General features: G+C 39.0%; 2 protein-coding genes and 1 long non-coding RNA gene across 3 annotated transcripts in view; 1 reads left to right on the top strand and 2 right to left on the bottom strand.

Moving 5' to 3' along the window:
• Window positions 1–5399, top strand: part of LOC147466835 (uncharacterized) — a 10936-nt gene extending 5537 nt beyond the window's left edge. The window contains exon 3 of the long non-coding RNA XR_015190772.1: window positions 51–5399. This is a non-coding gene — a long non-coding RNA (uncharacterized LOC147466835). The remainder of the gene's footprint in view (window positions 1–50) is intronic.
• Window positions 5400–8447: 3048 nt separating this feature from the next.
• Window positions 8448–8876, bottom strand: LOC122259843 (histone H4). Its single transcript, XM_043026782.2, has one exon. It carries the CDS (start codon window positions 8830–8832, stop codon window positions 8521–8523), a length of 312 nt encoding a protein of 103 aa, XP_042882716.1. The 5' UTR covers window positions 8833–8876; the 3' UTR covers window positions 8448–8520.
• A 4109-nt stretch (window positions 8877–12985) lies between these two features.
• LOC147466834 (uncharacterized) lies at window positions 12986–14835 on the bottom strand. Its single transcript, XM_086534460.1, has one exon. It carries the CDS (start codon window positions 14285–14287, stop codon window positions 12986–12988), a length of 1302 nt encoding a protein of 433 aa, XP_086390586.1. The 5' UTR covers window positions 14288–14835.
• Window positions 14836–15000: the final 165 nt, after the last annotated feature.

The following is a 15000-nucleotide window of genomic DNA, read 5'->3' as shown; positions in this document are numbered from 1 at the left end:
ACTGAAAATGTACAAGAAAGTGTAGTGAAATAGTAAATTCAATGTTTCAGGTGAGCGGAATGAACCCAATGTCATCACTGCATGGAGAGCAAGAGCCAGCAAGGTAATGTTTAAATAAATGTTACAGTAAGAGACACTGTGGATATAGCAAGAGATGAAGGAAAAGGAATGCTTTTTTTTGTGTTATTTCTTATTTTAGTTTTGTCATTTATTAAATGGAAATATAGATATTGAATGTACCTTTATAGACAGTGGCTTCAGTTATTATTAAGGGATTTAAAGGCCTCTTTTGTTTTAAGTACTACTTGTATATCATGTTATGAAAAAAAAAAGTCTCAAAGCCAGTTTGGATTAATTCATATCTATATAACTATCTATTTAAACCATTTGTATATCTATTGGTTTCTTGCATCCTGTGTGCTTAATATACAATGCTAAACTATTGTTTGTTTAATCAGTAAATATAATATTTTGCTGTTTTCTTAGAACTGTATACTTGACAAACAAACATTTCCATTACACTCTGTTTTACACTCTATTATGAAGGGATGCATGACAACTTTGTCAACCTTTTTAAAACTTCTAATGCTTTGTTATGCATTTGATTTTCTGTGCACTTTGAATTTGATTGTTGTTTTATAGTGCATTCTAAACTCTTTGGATCTTATTAACTAGCTCCTTGACATTTGTTAATGTTATTTGTTTATAAAAATAAAGAGATATGCCAAAAAATTGTTTTAATATCATTTAACTATTCTGGTTATCCTATATTTTACTCCTAAACCATGTTTTAAGCACAAAGAATGAAACGATGGAAAAAGGATAATATCTGTTGTAAAAGAATAATACAGATATTACAATATTCCTAAATACAAAATTCATAATATAATTGAAAATCTTGGGGATATGTAAATGAAAAGAGAGAGAAAGAGAGGAAAAAAGAAAAAAAAAAGAAAAAAGATCTGAATCAATAAAACCAAGGATATAATTGATTGTACAAGATTATTGCAAAATACAGTGTTCCTAGCCAGTGTGCATAAAGGGTTTACAAGTTTTACAGATATGTTGACAGATAATGAAAACAGGCCTGCATGAAACAAGAGCACAAGTGCCAACATTGCTTTAACTTACAATGATTATTACAGAATACATTGATTTAAAGAGATTATCACAGAATACAATGTTCAAAATGGATTGAACTCTTGAGGATATATATGTTAAATGTATTTTAGTTTTACTATCTATATATCTATCTATCTGTATCTATGTCTACACACACACCTATGGAGAAAAAGAGAAGAAGAGCGGCAAAAAGATGAGAATTGTGTGTGTGTGTGTGTGTGTGTGTGAGTTTATGTCTATTTATCTATGAACCATGGATGACATAACCAGTGAGAATCATCAGAGGATAATGTAAAAACTTAATTCTTCCATGAAATACAATTATTACTGTACAATAATGTTTAGTGTAAATATCTACAAGAAATGATTATTATAATGATAATAATGAAAATAATGATGATGATGATGATGATGTATTGTAACTATGCTTTCAATGACTTATCAGCTTTCATGTTGTGTCATCTTTTTGTATGTCTATGATGTTTAGAAAAAAACAAAAACAAAACAAACACACACACACAATTAAATAAATAAAATATAACATATAATGCAAGAACACAAGGTTTCTAGGGTATGCTTCCAACAATTTGTCAGTTTTCATGTTTCTCTTTCTCTTGTATGTATATCATGTGGAAAAAAAAAATAATAATAAAATAAAAAAATAAAAAATAAATAACATAACACAACAGCAATATCAGTTTTGCAGAGTATGCTTTCATAAAGATGTCCTTTTTCATATGATTTAGCATTTTTTTTTTCTTGATAAAAAGTGAAAAATATTCAGTTGATGTAAGTGCACATTTGCTTTCTTTCATAGACAAAGTCTGGCTATTTCATCTATCAAGTTAATTTGGTAGCATGTTCTTTAACGTGGATGATTTAGTGAAAGATATGCGAGTCTTTATAATAGCTGAAAATTTTCATCTGCATTTACAAAATATCATAATAACATGCCAAGTCTAGAAAAGATAGTCGTTAAAGAACTGGTATGTGTCTAAGCATTGAAACAGCCAGCCAGCCATCTCTAAGGTGTGTGTGTGATGTGTTCCATCAAAACTAGTCATGCTAACTAGAGCAGTTGGGTAGTTTGTTGGATTTAGCTGGTTAGTGAATAAGGTCTAGATTTGTTTGAGATATAGGGGAGAAGGTCGATTTCTGTTTGTCCGACGGCTGGTCGGGGCGCGCGTAGGCCTCACCGAGGCAAGAGCAAAGTCAAGTTGAATGTTGCTTGTGTATGAAATATGAAATGAGAAATGGAATGGATTGTATTGTACTGTATTGTTTGTTGATGAGTGAGATTGTTTTTTTGTGTTTTTTGCTTGTTTTTGTTTTTGACTCAGTTTTTGTTGTTTAGTTTAGTTGATGTTTGGTATGTTTTTTTTTGTTTGACGTTTGAGTTTGCGTTTTTGCTCTTTTTCTACGTGTTTTTCACTGGACTCTGTTTCTTTTTTCCTTCTTGTTGTCTTTTTGTGTGGTTGGACTGTTTGTTTCAGTGTTGAATTTGAGTTTTATAGTTTTTGTGTGTTCCTTTGTGTGGTGATTTTGTTTGTGAGAGAGAGGAATTCGAGTGTTTTCATGAGAGTGAGTGAGTGGGTTGGTACTGATAACTAGCTAACTACTGATCGCTTCCTTCCCTCCACACTGCACTGTGTAAACAGCACCTGTTTGTTTGTAACCCGATCCCTCCCCCTCCTTATCTGGCTGGCTGGCTGGCTGTGGTCCTTCTTCCTCCCTCCCTCTCTCTCTCTCTCTCTCTTTCTTGCACGTACATTTTGATCTTCCTCTACCAAATCAAATTCAATGATTATTACTACTTCGTGCTCATACTCAGTGGCTATTTTACTCATCAATCACTTTTGTGTGTCACCAGGTATCGTAATATTATTGATAGATATCCCTTGTAGCAAACTGTGCCTGTCTGATTCAACATACATACATAGATTGTTTCTATCTCTTTCTCTGTTTCACTTGCCCCCCCCCTTTTTCCACTCCGTACCACCCACCCCCCCTCTCTCTCTCTTTCTCTCTCCCATCATAGACAGCGAACCAACCATTCATTTCTAGTCATTCATTCATTCATTTGTTTTAGTTTTTGTAATAAATCGACTTTACACTTGTAAATGCATACATGCATGTATCATTTCTCACTTTCTCCCCCCTTGACTCTTGACATGAAATGGGCCTACACTCTTATTCATTATCATTGCTACTGCTTGTTACATTCTTAACACCATCGACACTGCTACTACTACTACTAATACTACTATTGCCTACATTTGTTTTTGCCCCTAACATATACTGAGATCAAATAAACGTTGCCTTGTTTCTTGATTTACTATCCTCTGGAACTCCTTGTAACAAGCAAACTGTCTTTTGAATTTCTTGTTCTTCTCACATGTCCCAACATACATACAACCACATACGCAGACAGACAGACAACAATTAGTAGCTACGAGTTAACATTGATGAGAGCTCGCGCAAAGGAAACGAAACGAAACAGAGCAAACAAAGCAAGGCAAAGCAAAGCTAGGAAAAATGGCTATTCCACTTGCGTTTTCTTGGACCCTACTCGAACGAACAAACAAACAAACTAGCAACCAATCAATCTAGCAAGCACGCATCTTCTCGCCGGATCACCACACATACACTTACGAATCAAATCAAACAATTCAAAGTATTATCCATCACACTTGCACTCTGACTGACTGATTGATTGATTGAGTTTTACCTTATCTGCATGCATACATGAAATAAAGAGAGACAGGCATGCATGCACATGCATATACGCAGACACACACACACACACACACACGTATCAAGACAACTAAATCACCAACCAAGGGCAATTCCTTCAAGCTTGATAGAAACAACGGCGACATAATAATAATAATAATGATGATGATAATAATAGTAATAATGATAGACCTCACTCTAGTAAGGAAAGAGGTCACTCATTCACTCACTCACTCCCAATTGCCATTGTACCATCGTAACTACACCAGTGGTTTGTTGTTGCCTATATACTAAAAGCCAAACAAACAAACACATAGTCAATTGATAATATGATAGAGGTGGCCTGTTCCCCCCTCTCCCTACACTTGGAGAGGGGTTGGCCACCTCTATGCAAGTGTGGGGAGAGGGAGGGAGGGGGGAACAGGGAGGGAGGAAGGAGGGAAGGGAGGGAGGGGGGAGGAAGGGAGGAAGGCATAGAGGTGGCCGACCCCTCTCCCTCCCTCCCTGTTCCCCCCTCCCCCCACTCCCCACACATGCAAATTGGTTTGCGACGACCGACCGATGAATGAATAAATGAATACACGACACGAGTCAGTCATTACACAGATAGATGGATGGATAGATAGATACATAGATAGAGAGATACGACCACAATGTTTAGAATGCATTCCTTATCCACCTGGCCCTTAGGTCGATAACCGACAAAACAACCAGCAAGGAAAATCATGGAATCGCCGACGCCGCCGACGATATTCATTCGCTTACAAAAATGAAACAAACAAAGAAAAAAAGACATCGAGAGACGCACATGTTTACATTCTTAGCCATACTTGAGTCTTCACACTTATTTATTCCACTTGTCACAGGAATGATGCTGTACATATTAAGGAAAGCAATTTTGCACACCTCCCTCCCTACTAAACTCTTATATAATGATTGGATGAATAAACAGTGAATAAACAACTAAGCCGCACATGATATCTGTAGCCACTACTAGTGACATGCACACGCACACGTACACGCCATGCAAAACGTACACATTCATCTAGTAAAATGCATGCAATGAATAAATGCACACACAACGCGCACGTCCACGTGTGTGCATGCATGCATAGATAGGCACATAGGCACCTGGACGGACGTATGCACCTGCATGCACAGATATCTGCACACATACACACCTGCACACATAGACGGACGTAGGTACCTGCATGCACAGATATCTGCACACATACACACCTGCACACACACACACATAGACGGACGTAGGCACCTGCATGCACAGATATCTGCACACATACACACCTGCACACATAGACGAACGTAGGCACCTGCATGCATAGGTATCTGCACACATACACACCTGCTCACATAGACACCTGCACGCACGCACGCACGCACGCACACGCACTCAAAAAGAAAAGTCAAATCGAATCAAATAAAAGCCTAACTTGTCGCATTCACACGCACCCACACATGCAAATTGCTTAGTTCTCACGCACGCACGCGCGCGCGCGTACACGGCACATAAACACGAAAAGAAGGAGGAGGACAAGAAGAAAGAAAGAAAAAATGATAATAATATTATAAACAATGAGAACTCAACGGCAGAATAAATATATTAATAAATAAAAAATAGAATAAAATAAAATGAAATAAAGCAACGGCCATACTATGCACGCACGCACGCACGCACCCACCCACCCACCCACCCACGCATTGGTTGGGAAATTGAACATGGAATAAAATATAATTGAGTGCTTGTGACTCGCTATTGCCTTAGGTTCGGAAAAAAAAAGTAAAATAATAATATTAGTCTGCTATTGCGTTAGGTTACGTTCCCAAAAAATAGAAAACAGGAAAAAAAAACAATCAATCGTGTGCTACAGCGTTAGGTTAGGTTAAAAATAAATGAATGAATGAATAAATAAATAAATACATACAAAATAATTATGTGCTGCCGCGTTAGGTAAAGTTATATGAAAATAAATAAATAAATAAATAAAGGATTCATTAGTGAAACAAACAATACATAAATAATATAGAATTGTGCGCTATTGCGTTCGGTTCGGTAAGAAAATAATAATAATAATAAATACAAAAACTAAAATACACATATAAAATACTTATTGATAAATTATTTATTGGTATTTTTATATAACAACAAACATCAAAGTGTGTGCTATTGCGTTAGGTTAGGAATAATAAGAAGAAAAAATAATAAATAAAAAAACAACAGCAACAACAACAACAAAAATAATAATGATCAAAACAACAGCCGTGATACCATGCACACGCTCCCACTGGCGTTGAAAAGAAAGAAAGAAAGAAAAAGAAAAAAAGAAGAAAAAATATATATATATACAAACAAATCAGGCATACGCTCAAACGAGGGGGGGAAAGAAGAAGAACAAGAAGAAAACAAATGTTATATGTGCTTGCGTCCGGACATGGACTTAAAAGAAGAACAAGAAGAAAAAACAAAACGATAACAAATACCTCAACAGCCATCCACATACGCGCATCCAAAGAATAAATAAAATGAATGATAAATAATACATAAATCATAATGACAACGTGAGTAAACAAGACCAAAGAAGTGAAAATAAAAGCATTATTTTTCTCTCTCTCTCATATATGTATGTGTGTCTCTCTCTCATATATGTATGTGTGTGTCTCTCTCTCATATATGTATGTGTGTGTCTCTCTCTCATATATGTATGTGTGTGTGTCTCTCTCATATATGTATGTGTGTGTGTGTGTATGTGTATGTGTATGTGTAGACAGACAGACAGACAGACATATGTATGTATGTATGTATGTATGTATGTATGTATAGATATATATAATATAGATATATATAATATAGATATATAGATATATATATATAATATAGATATATCTATATTATATATATATATCTATATAATATAGATATATCTATATAATATAGATATATATATATAATATAGATATATATATATAATATAGATATATATATATAATATAGATATATATATATAATATAGATATATATATATAATATAGATATATATATATAATATAGATATATATATATAATATAGATATATATATATATATAATATAGATATATATATATATAATATAGATATATATATATATAATATAGATATATATATATATAATATAGATATATATATATAATATAAATATATATATATAATATAGATATATATATATATAATATAGATATATATATATATAATATAGATATATATATATATAATATAGATATATATATATATAATATAGATATATATATATATAATATAGATATATATATATATAATATAGATATAAATATATATAATATAGATATAAATATATATAATATAGATATAAATATATATAATATAGATATAAATATATATAATATAGATATAAATATATATATAACTAAATATATATAATATATGTATATGTAGATGGATATATAGATACATACATACATACATACAACCATAGATAGATAGACGCATACATACATGCATGCATACTTACTTACTTACTTACTTACTTACTTACTTACTTACTTACTTACTTACTTACTTACTTACTTACTTACTGACTGACTGACTGACTTACATAGAAGGAAAGAAACACACAGATTGATATAGAAAAAAAGCAAGTTCAATGGCTATTCATTTTAGTATTATTCGTAAAAGTGGGCGAGAAGAAATATATATTATATATATATATATATATATGTATATATATATAATATAAATATATATATATATTTATATTATATATATATATATACATATACATATACATATACATATACATATACATATACATATACATATACATATATATATATATATATATATATATGTGTGTGTGTGTGTGTGTGTATGTATGTATATGTATATGTATATATATGTGTATATATATATATATATATATATGTATATATATATAATATAAATATATATATATATTTATATTATATATATATATATACATATACATATACATATACATATACATATACATATACATATACATATACATATATATATATATATATATATATATATATATATGTGTGTGTGTGTGTGTGTGTATGTATGTATATGTATATGTATATATATGTGTATATATATATATATATATATATATATATATATATATATATATATACAATGTATTTATTGGTGATAGTATTTGTATTATTGAGAAAGGTGGCCTGCCACACGGCTATTTACTGTCGATTTATTTGTTTCTTAGAACGGTGTAAGAGTAACATTATTACAGTAATATTGATGAGAAAAGTGGCCACATGGCTCTTTACAAAGTTTGTTTGTATTACTATTTTAGCGATTCTATTTGCGTATAAAGAGAAAGGTGGCCAAATAACGATTTATATTACTCGGAATGATGTTAATTTAACCCTAACATTAATAATATTGTTTGTTGCACAGAGAAAGGCGAATTAACGAAAATAAACACATAATATTGCAAAGGTTAAATTACAAGACATGTTACTTTATTCACTATACACTATTTTTTCGTTGGTTACGTCAAACTTTATCCTTAAAAAAGGATTTTAGGACCTAAATTAGGTCCAAGGTTTTTTGTTTTGGTGGTTGTTGTTGTTGTCGTGATCGGTGAACACGCTTAACCGCCGAAACCGTACAGGGTGCGGCCCTGGCGCTTGAGGGCGTACACGACGTCCATGGCGGTGACGGTCTTCCTCTTGGCGTGCTCGGTGTAGGTGACGGCGTCACGGATCACGTTCTCGAGGAATACCTTGAGGACGCCACGGGTTTCTTCGTAGATGAGACCAGAGATACGCTTGACACCTCCACGGCGAGCCAGACGACGGATGGCGGGCTTGGTGATACCCTGGATGTTATCACGCAATACCTTGCGATGCCTCTTGGCTCCTCCCTTTCCGAGTCCCTTTCCGCCCTTTCCTCGTCCGGTCATGGTGCTACTTTGCTAGGTAAGTCCCAAGTTGGATAAAATTGCAAGACAAAGACAAAGTTTGGAAAGAAGAGTGGGAAAGAAGAGAGGGGATAGGGGAAGGATAAGGATAGAGGAAATGAATTTTAGGAGGAGAGAAAGGAGCCGGGGCTTAACCCAGCATGCAGGGTAAAGTTGTAGGTAATAGTTGAGACAGGACTTTGGAAGGGGGATAAAAGGGAGAGGGGGAACCGAGCGCCATCTGAATCGTCGAGTTTAGCATAGTTTGTCCTTAGCGCGCACGGTTTTCTCTCTTTCGCCACTCGACTCGCGGGAACAAACACACCGCCGACTCAAGGTCGCTCGGGGCGAGGCCGCCGATCGACCTTGAGCGCGTGCCAACACTGGAGGCTGTTTGCACCCAACGTACTCGTGGGAAAGGGGTCAGACGCGTGCGGCCTTGGACCTCGCTATACTGAACACGGCCGATTCTCGGCTAACCAGGGAGGTGGGGTGAAAAAGATTACAGATTTCGGCGCCATCTGCGGTGTGCTCTGTGCACGGCCTCCTCGACCGTGGCTACAGAGATATCCCTCGGCTAACCTTGTCTGTAGAAGCGGGTTGAAGCTCGGATGTGGCCGCACAGGGGCTGGCCTCTCCTGCCGGTGCCAAGGGAGGTTTCCCTTCCTTGGAATCAGGACTGACGGAGAGGCGCGGCCCTGGCGACCTACACCACGATGGGGTTAACACCACTGGCCGTGACACTCCTTTCCCCGGCTCGCATAAATCCTTCCGACAAAGAATTTATGGTCCTGGCACGGGTAATAGCAGCGAATGTCACGTATCGGAATCCGGAACCAGTGGGATGATGGGCAAGGATTTAGGATTCGGGATTCACGCTATGATTAGGATAATGAGATGAGATGGGGTGATGGATGAGGACGTCGGCAGCCACAAGCGTCAGGTGACGAGGTGAAAAGATTTAAAAGCGGGGATACAGGGCAGTGTCTAAGGGAATTGAAGCTTTATTAGGAGATTAAAATTAGGTCACAACAACAAAACAGACAAACAAAACTACATTAAAACAGGAAGAGAGAACACAAACAAACAAGGGAACATTTAAAACAAGTGGAAAGAGGAAGGGGAAAAACGGAAATGAAGGAGTAGGAGATGGTTACAGAGTGTGCAGCCAAAGCTAGAACACTGCATCCACTTCTTCGTCCCATGCTAGAGAAAACAGATCATGGCCTATTCCCGGTCTCCAGCCGGAACGAAAGATGGTGTCGAGTCTATCCATCCAGTCAGAATGCCAGGCACGGAGTTTGTCGATCTGTTTACAGACCAACCTACGCCACTCGATGTTCAGAGGAAGCAGAGAAGCTTCCTCATGGAGTTCAGATGTTGTAATATATTGATCCCAACATACGTCATAGATCCATCTGAGTGCTTTATTCTGAACGAGCTGGAGTTTGCGCATGTTAGTGTAAGCTGTTTGTGAGAGTGCAAGTGGTGTGTATGTCATCAGAGGTTTGATAAGTGTTTTGTATAGATGCAGCTTCGTGCGAGGGGCCGCACTTCTAAATCGATACAGCGAAAGTAGGGTTTTGCGAGCCAATGCGGCTTTTGACTTAGCGTAAATATGAAAACGAAAGTTCGTATCAAAAGTTAAACCAAGGATGGTACAAGAGGATGTGATTTGAAGCGGTGGTTGTAGTCTGTCGAAGCTGTTGAGGTAAATGTTGTCGTAAGGAGGAAGTTTTCGTGGTTTTAAAAAGAGAACTTTTGTTTTCGTCGCGTTAGTCTTGATACGCCATTTATGCTCCCATCTCGAGACATTGTCAAGTTCGTCATTGATGCGCCGAACGACACCTGAAAGCGCATCGTGTCGAGCTAAGTGAGTACAATCGTCGGCATAGAGGATAGTGAGTGAATCTGTGTGTGTGGGGTTTGGAAGGTCGTTTGTGTATAATGTATAGAGTGTTGGGCTGAGTATGCTGCCCTGAGGTACTCCTGCGTGCATTGAAATTGTGCCTGAAACTTGATTTAAGAATTTAAGCTTTAATCTACGGTTATCAAGAAAATTGCAAAGTAACTTCTTAATTAAATTTGGAAAGTTAAATTTGGTGCACAGCTTGTACTTCAGGCCAGTATGCCAGACCGTGTCAAAGGCCCGCTCAACATCTTTCGTGACAAGAACAGTCTTTAGTCGTCGGTCTCTGTTATTACTGATGTAATTCGTCATGATGTTAAGTGCGTCTTGCGTCGAGTGATGCGAGCGAAAGCCGAATTGTTTGGGAGAGAGAAGGTTATGGTCTTCGAGATACCACCTTAGTCGAGTGTTTATGATTCGTTCGAAAATTTTCCCTAACGTCTCGAGTAGACTAATAGGGCGGTAACTCTTAGGGTCTGTCAGGTCTTTTTGTGGCTTAGGAATGAGGGCCACTAAAGCGGTCTTAAAGGGAACAGGAAAATAGCCGGTCGCGAGAGAAGAGTTGTAAAGATTTGTTAAAGCTTGGATGAGGTTGTCAGGAAGATGAAGAAGAGCGTCGCGTCCGATCTGTGAGGAGCCTGGAGCCTTACGAGGAACCCTCTTTAATCTTTCTTTGACCTCCTCACACGAGATGGGGGCTAAGAGTTCGCAGGTGTCGTCCAGCCTATCCAGACGGATAATTGGCTCTGGATTAGTTTCTACCCTGTTATTTTGACTCCAGGTTTCGATAGATTGAATATGCTGAGTGAAGAGTGGGTGGGGTGGGTGAGGGTAGAAAACTTGAGCCCAGTGCTCTTGGAAAACTCGAATAACATCCACGGGATTCGTTACATTTACGTTATTATGAGTGAGGTGGGAAAAGGGAGGATAATTACTACCTTTAAGTTGCTTAATTCTTTGCCAAAATTCCCGTGGATTGCGAACTCTGTTTGTTTCTACTTTCTTAACCAAATTTATCCAATAATTTTGATGGTCTGTATCAAGACTATCGATGACATGTCTTCGGAGAATAGATAAGTCCCATCTAACTTGGTTTAGTCTATTTAAATTTTGCGTGAAACGACTTCTATAACAAGTCAAGAGACGTTTTGTCCTTTCAGATGGCTGAAATGACATGCGAATTTTATACGAAGATCTGGGGATAGATCTAAGCATAGCTGAAGAAATGGAGGTGAAGATGAAGTTCCAATACCTATCTATTGATTGGGTGTCATTCCCATCGAGATTAACATGAAAATTTTGATCATTTAACGTTTGAGTGAAAGTCTCCCAATCTGCTTGTTTATACCGGAAAGATCGTTTTTCTTTGTTGAGTATAGGTGAGGTTGAAATCTTTAATATGACGGGTATGTGGTCCGAACCGACGTTCGGACCGGGTTGTAGGTGTGTGTGGTAGGCGAGTGCTGCCCTGTTCCCAAAGACGAGATCAGGGCGGCCCTTTCCTCTGTTTGTGTATGAGGTGAAGAAGTCGGGTCCGATGTAGTGGAGTCTTTTTGTTTCAAAGATAGAAAAGAGTTGCCTACCATGGGGGTTGGTAGATCTGTGGTGTAGTGCCGTGTGTGTGGCGTTGATGTCTCCGGCAAAGAAGACTGGGAGGTTGGTATAATTAAAAATCTTATTGAAATCTGCAAGAGGCAAGTTAGAATTTGGAGTGACATAGCCAGTGGAAAGGATAATAGGGCCCTGTGGGGTGAATATCCTGACTGCCATGAAGTCAGGGTGAGTTAATGGGGTGATGAACTGAAAGCTGAGGGTGGATTTATTGAGAATACAGGACCCTACGTGCACTCCGTCTCTTGATTGCCTTGATGTGTATCCATAGTGCCGAATTCTATAGCCATTTGTGATGCCTATAAAATTCAGTAAGATGACATCGGGGCGTTCTTCTTCTAGAAAGTCATAAAACGTGTTTCTGATGGAAAAAAAGAACTTTACATTTGCTTGTATGATCGTTAGCATGTCACTCAAGGCAAACCCAATTTACCTGGGTTAACCTTGCTTGGCGTCACCTGCTTCCTGAAGCGGTCCCGAAATCGAGCCTCGATGGCCGGTTCGAGGTCAGGAAGAGAGACACAGGGCGGAAGTCCTGGGAATCGGCGGACCAATTCCCAATACTTCCACTCTGCCCCATGGGTCCCCTGGAGGGGAGCATGGGAACTGCTTCCTCAAGGGGAGGAAGGGGCTCGTTCACCGCCCGGGAACGACCTCGACGTCGATCTCGGAATCGCTTGAATCTTCATCGAGGACAGTGTCGTCATGGCGACGACGAGGAGCAGGAAGAGGGGGATCCTTCTTGTCCTTTTTCGTATGCATGGATGGTGGCGTGATTTGTTTGCGTTTGTAATCAGTGTTTCTTGTAGAATTGCGTGCTTGTACGGTTTCGTCTTTTTTGCGTTGTGGTGGTGGTTGCAAAACGAGGTGTCGTGGAGTGGAGCTAAGAGGCACTGAGTTAGTGTTTGTAGCCTCAGTAGCTTTAGTTTCGGTGGTTGTGGCGTACTCAGTTATGTATAGATTGTCGTCTTCGAAGATCTCCTCGGGGATGACAATGCTGGGGAATCCGTTTCTTTGTAGCATGAGTGGGACAATGTTCGCGAATCTTTTAGCGTTGTATTTGGCAGCAATGAGAGCGACGTGTAAGATGGTTTGGATTTTCGGGTCTGTGTTAGGAGTAAAGGCGTTTGTGGTTGGGAGTGGTAAGGGCATTGTCATCTTTGAGGAGGTCGGTCTGGGTGTACTGGTTTGAAGGGGTCGAGTGGCTGCTGTTGTGGCGTAAGAGGGGGCAGTGTTTTTGTTTTCCCTAATCTCAGTACGTTTTTCTTTCAGTATGGCTTTACGTCTCGGGCAGGATCCGCTAACTGCGACGTGAGAACCCTCGCAGTTGCAGCATTTGATGCTCTCTTTGCACTTAGCGAAGAAGTGACCCTCGCCAGCGCAACGGGAGCATCGTTGTGGGTGTGGGCATGTGTGTTTGCTGTGGTCGAAGCGGTAGCAGTTTAGGCATTGCTCTATCGGAATAAAGCACTCTGGTTCTACGTTGTATGTTGGAACCGATGTATTAAACATCATGAGTCCACGTGTTAGAAGTTTCTGTGCTTCCTCAGGGGCAGAGACTCGTATCTTGACGATACGAGACTCGGGAGGCTTATAAACATCAAGAACAGTGACACCGTTCTTGGCGGATACTTCCTGGGCGATAGACTCAGCAGATCGTGGGAGGATCGTCCTGTCGACCTTTTTCGCCACGACCGTGCATTTAGCCTTCGTTTCGGGAGAGGGTACGGGAGTGAAGCCATGATCTTTAAGTTTTCTCTGGCCTTCGGCCGAAAGAAAGGGGGTCAGGTGCTCAGCTTTGGCTACTGTCACTTTGTAGCCTTTATGAACTTGAAAGAGGTGGGTGACTGCCACCTCAGTGAGGGTGAAGATCCTCTGGAGAGCCTCCTCCGAAGAAAGAGGCTCTCCATCGTATGCTAATTTAATGACGTGACCCATGGATTACGTCATAGCGTGATTGATGGTGAAGGGCAACAGGGTCAGTTTAGCAGAAGCTATTTCAATGACCAAGACGAGGACGAGGAATTCAACGTTAAGGGAAACGATAAGGGGGGTCCCTACCTGCCTATCAGTTCCTATCAGTAATTTGAACTAAAATGGCAGTCATAAGATGGTCTGCCAGACCAGTCCCTAACAAAATGGCAGCTCTCAATCCACCGTAAGGCAGGCACGCTAAGGCCCCCCAGACACACCCTCCCCTGCGGGAGGTAAAGGTCTGCCCACGTCCAAGCACGAGCTTGAAGATGGGGTTCGGTTCACCAGAAGGTGGAAAGAGAGCTATCCTATTGCCGAAAAAATTACGTATAAAAAAAGAAAAGCAGGTGGTTAGCCTCTAATTGTAAGCTAGCCTACAATTAGAGCGCTAGAGACAGCAAGGTGCTCCGGTATCACCAAGGGTACCAGAGCAAGGGCCAGGTCGAAAGGGATTGTCGTGGGTGTGTCAAAAATCTCTTTAATACCACAACAAACAACCTTGGATCCAATGTGAGTCCACTGCCCTGATAATGATGATGAATAATAATGATGATAAAATTGCATCCGCCCCACCAGGTATTGTAGCGCGTCACCTCCGTCTCTGTAGCGGCGAGGCGGCGGCATCAAAGGCGCGCTTATCTCGACTGACCGCCGTGCAAACACAAGCAAGCCCCCGC

Source organism: Penaeus japonicus, unplaced genomic scaffold (assembly GCF_977035675.1).
Source record: "Penaeus japonicus unplaced genomic scaffold, GWHDUDI00000001_assembly GWHDUDI00000041, whole genome shotgun sequence".
NCBI classification, from domain to species: Eukaryota; Metazoa; Arthropoda; class Malacostraca; order Decapoda; family Penaeidae; genus Penaeus; species Penaeus japonicus.
This window is presented reverse-complemented; position numbering and strand designations above follow the sequence as displayed.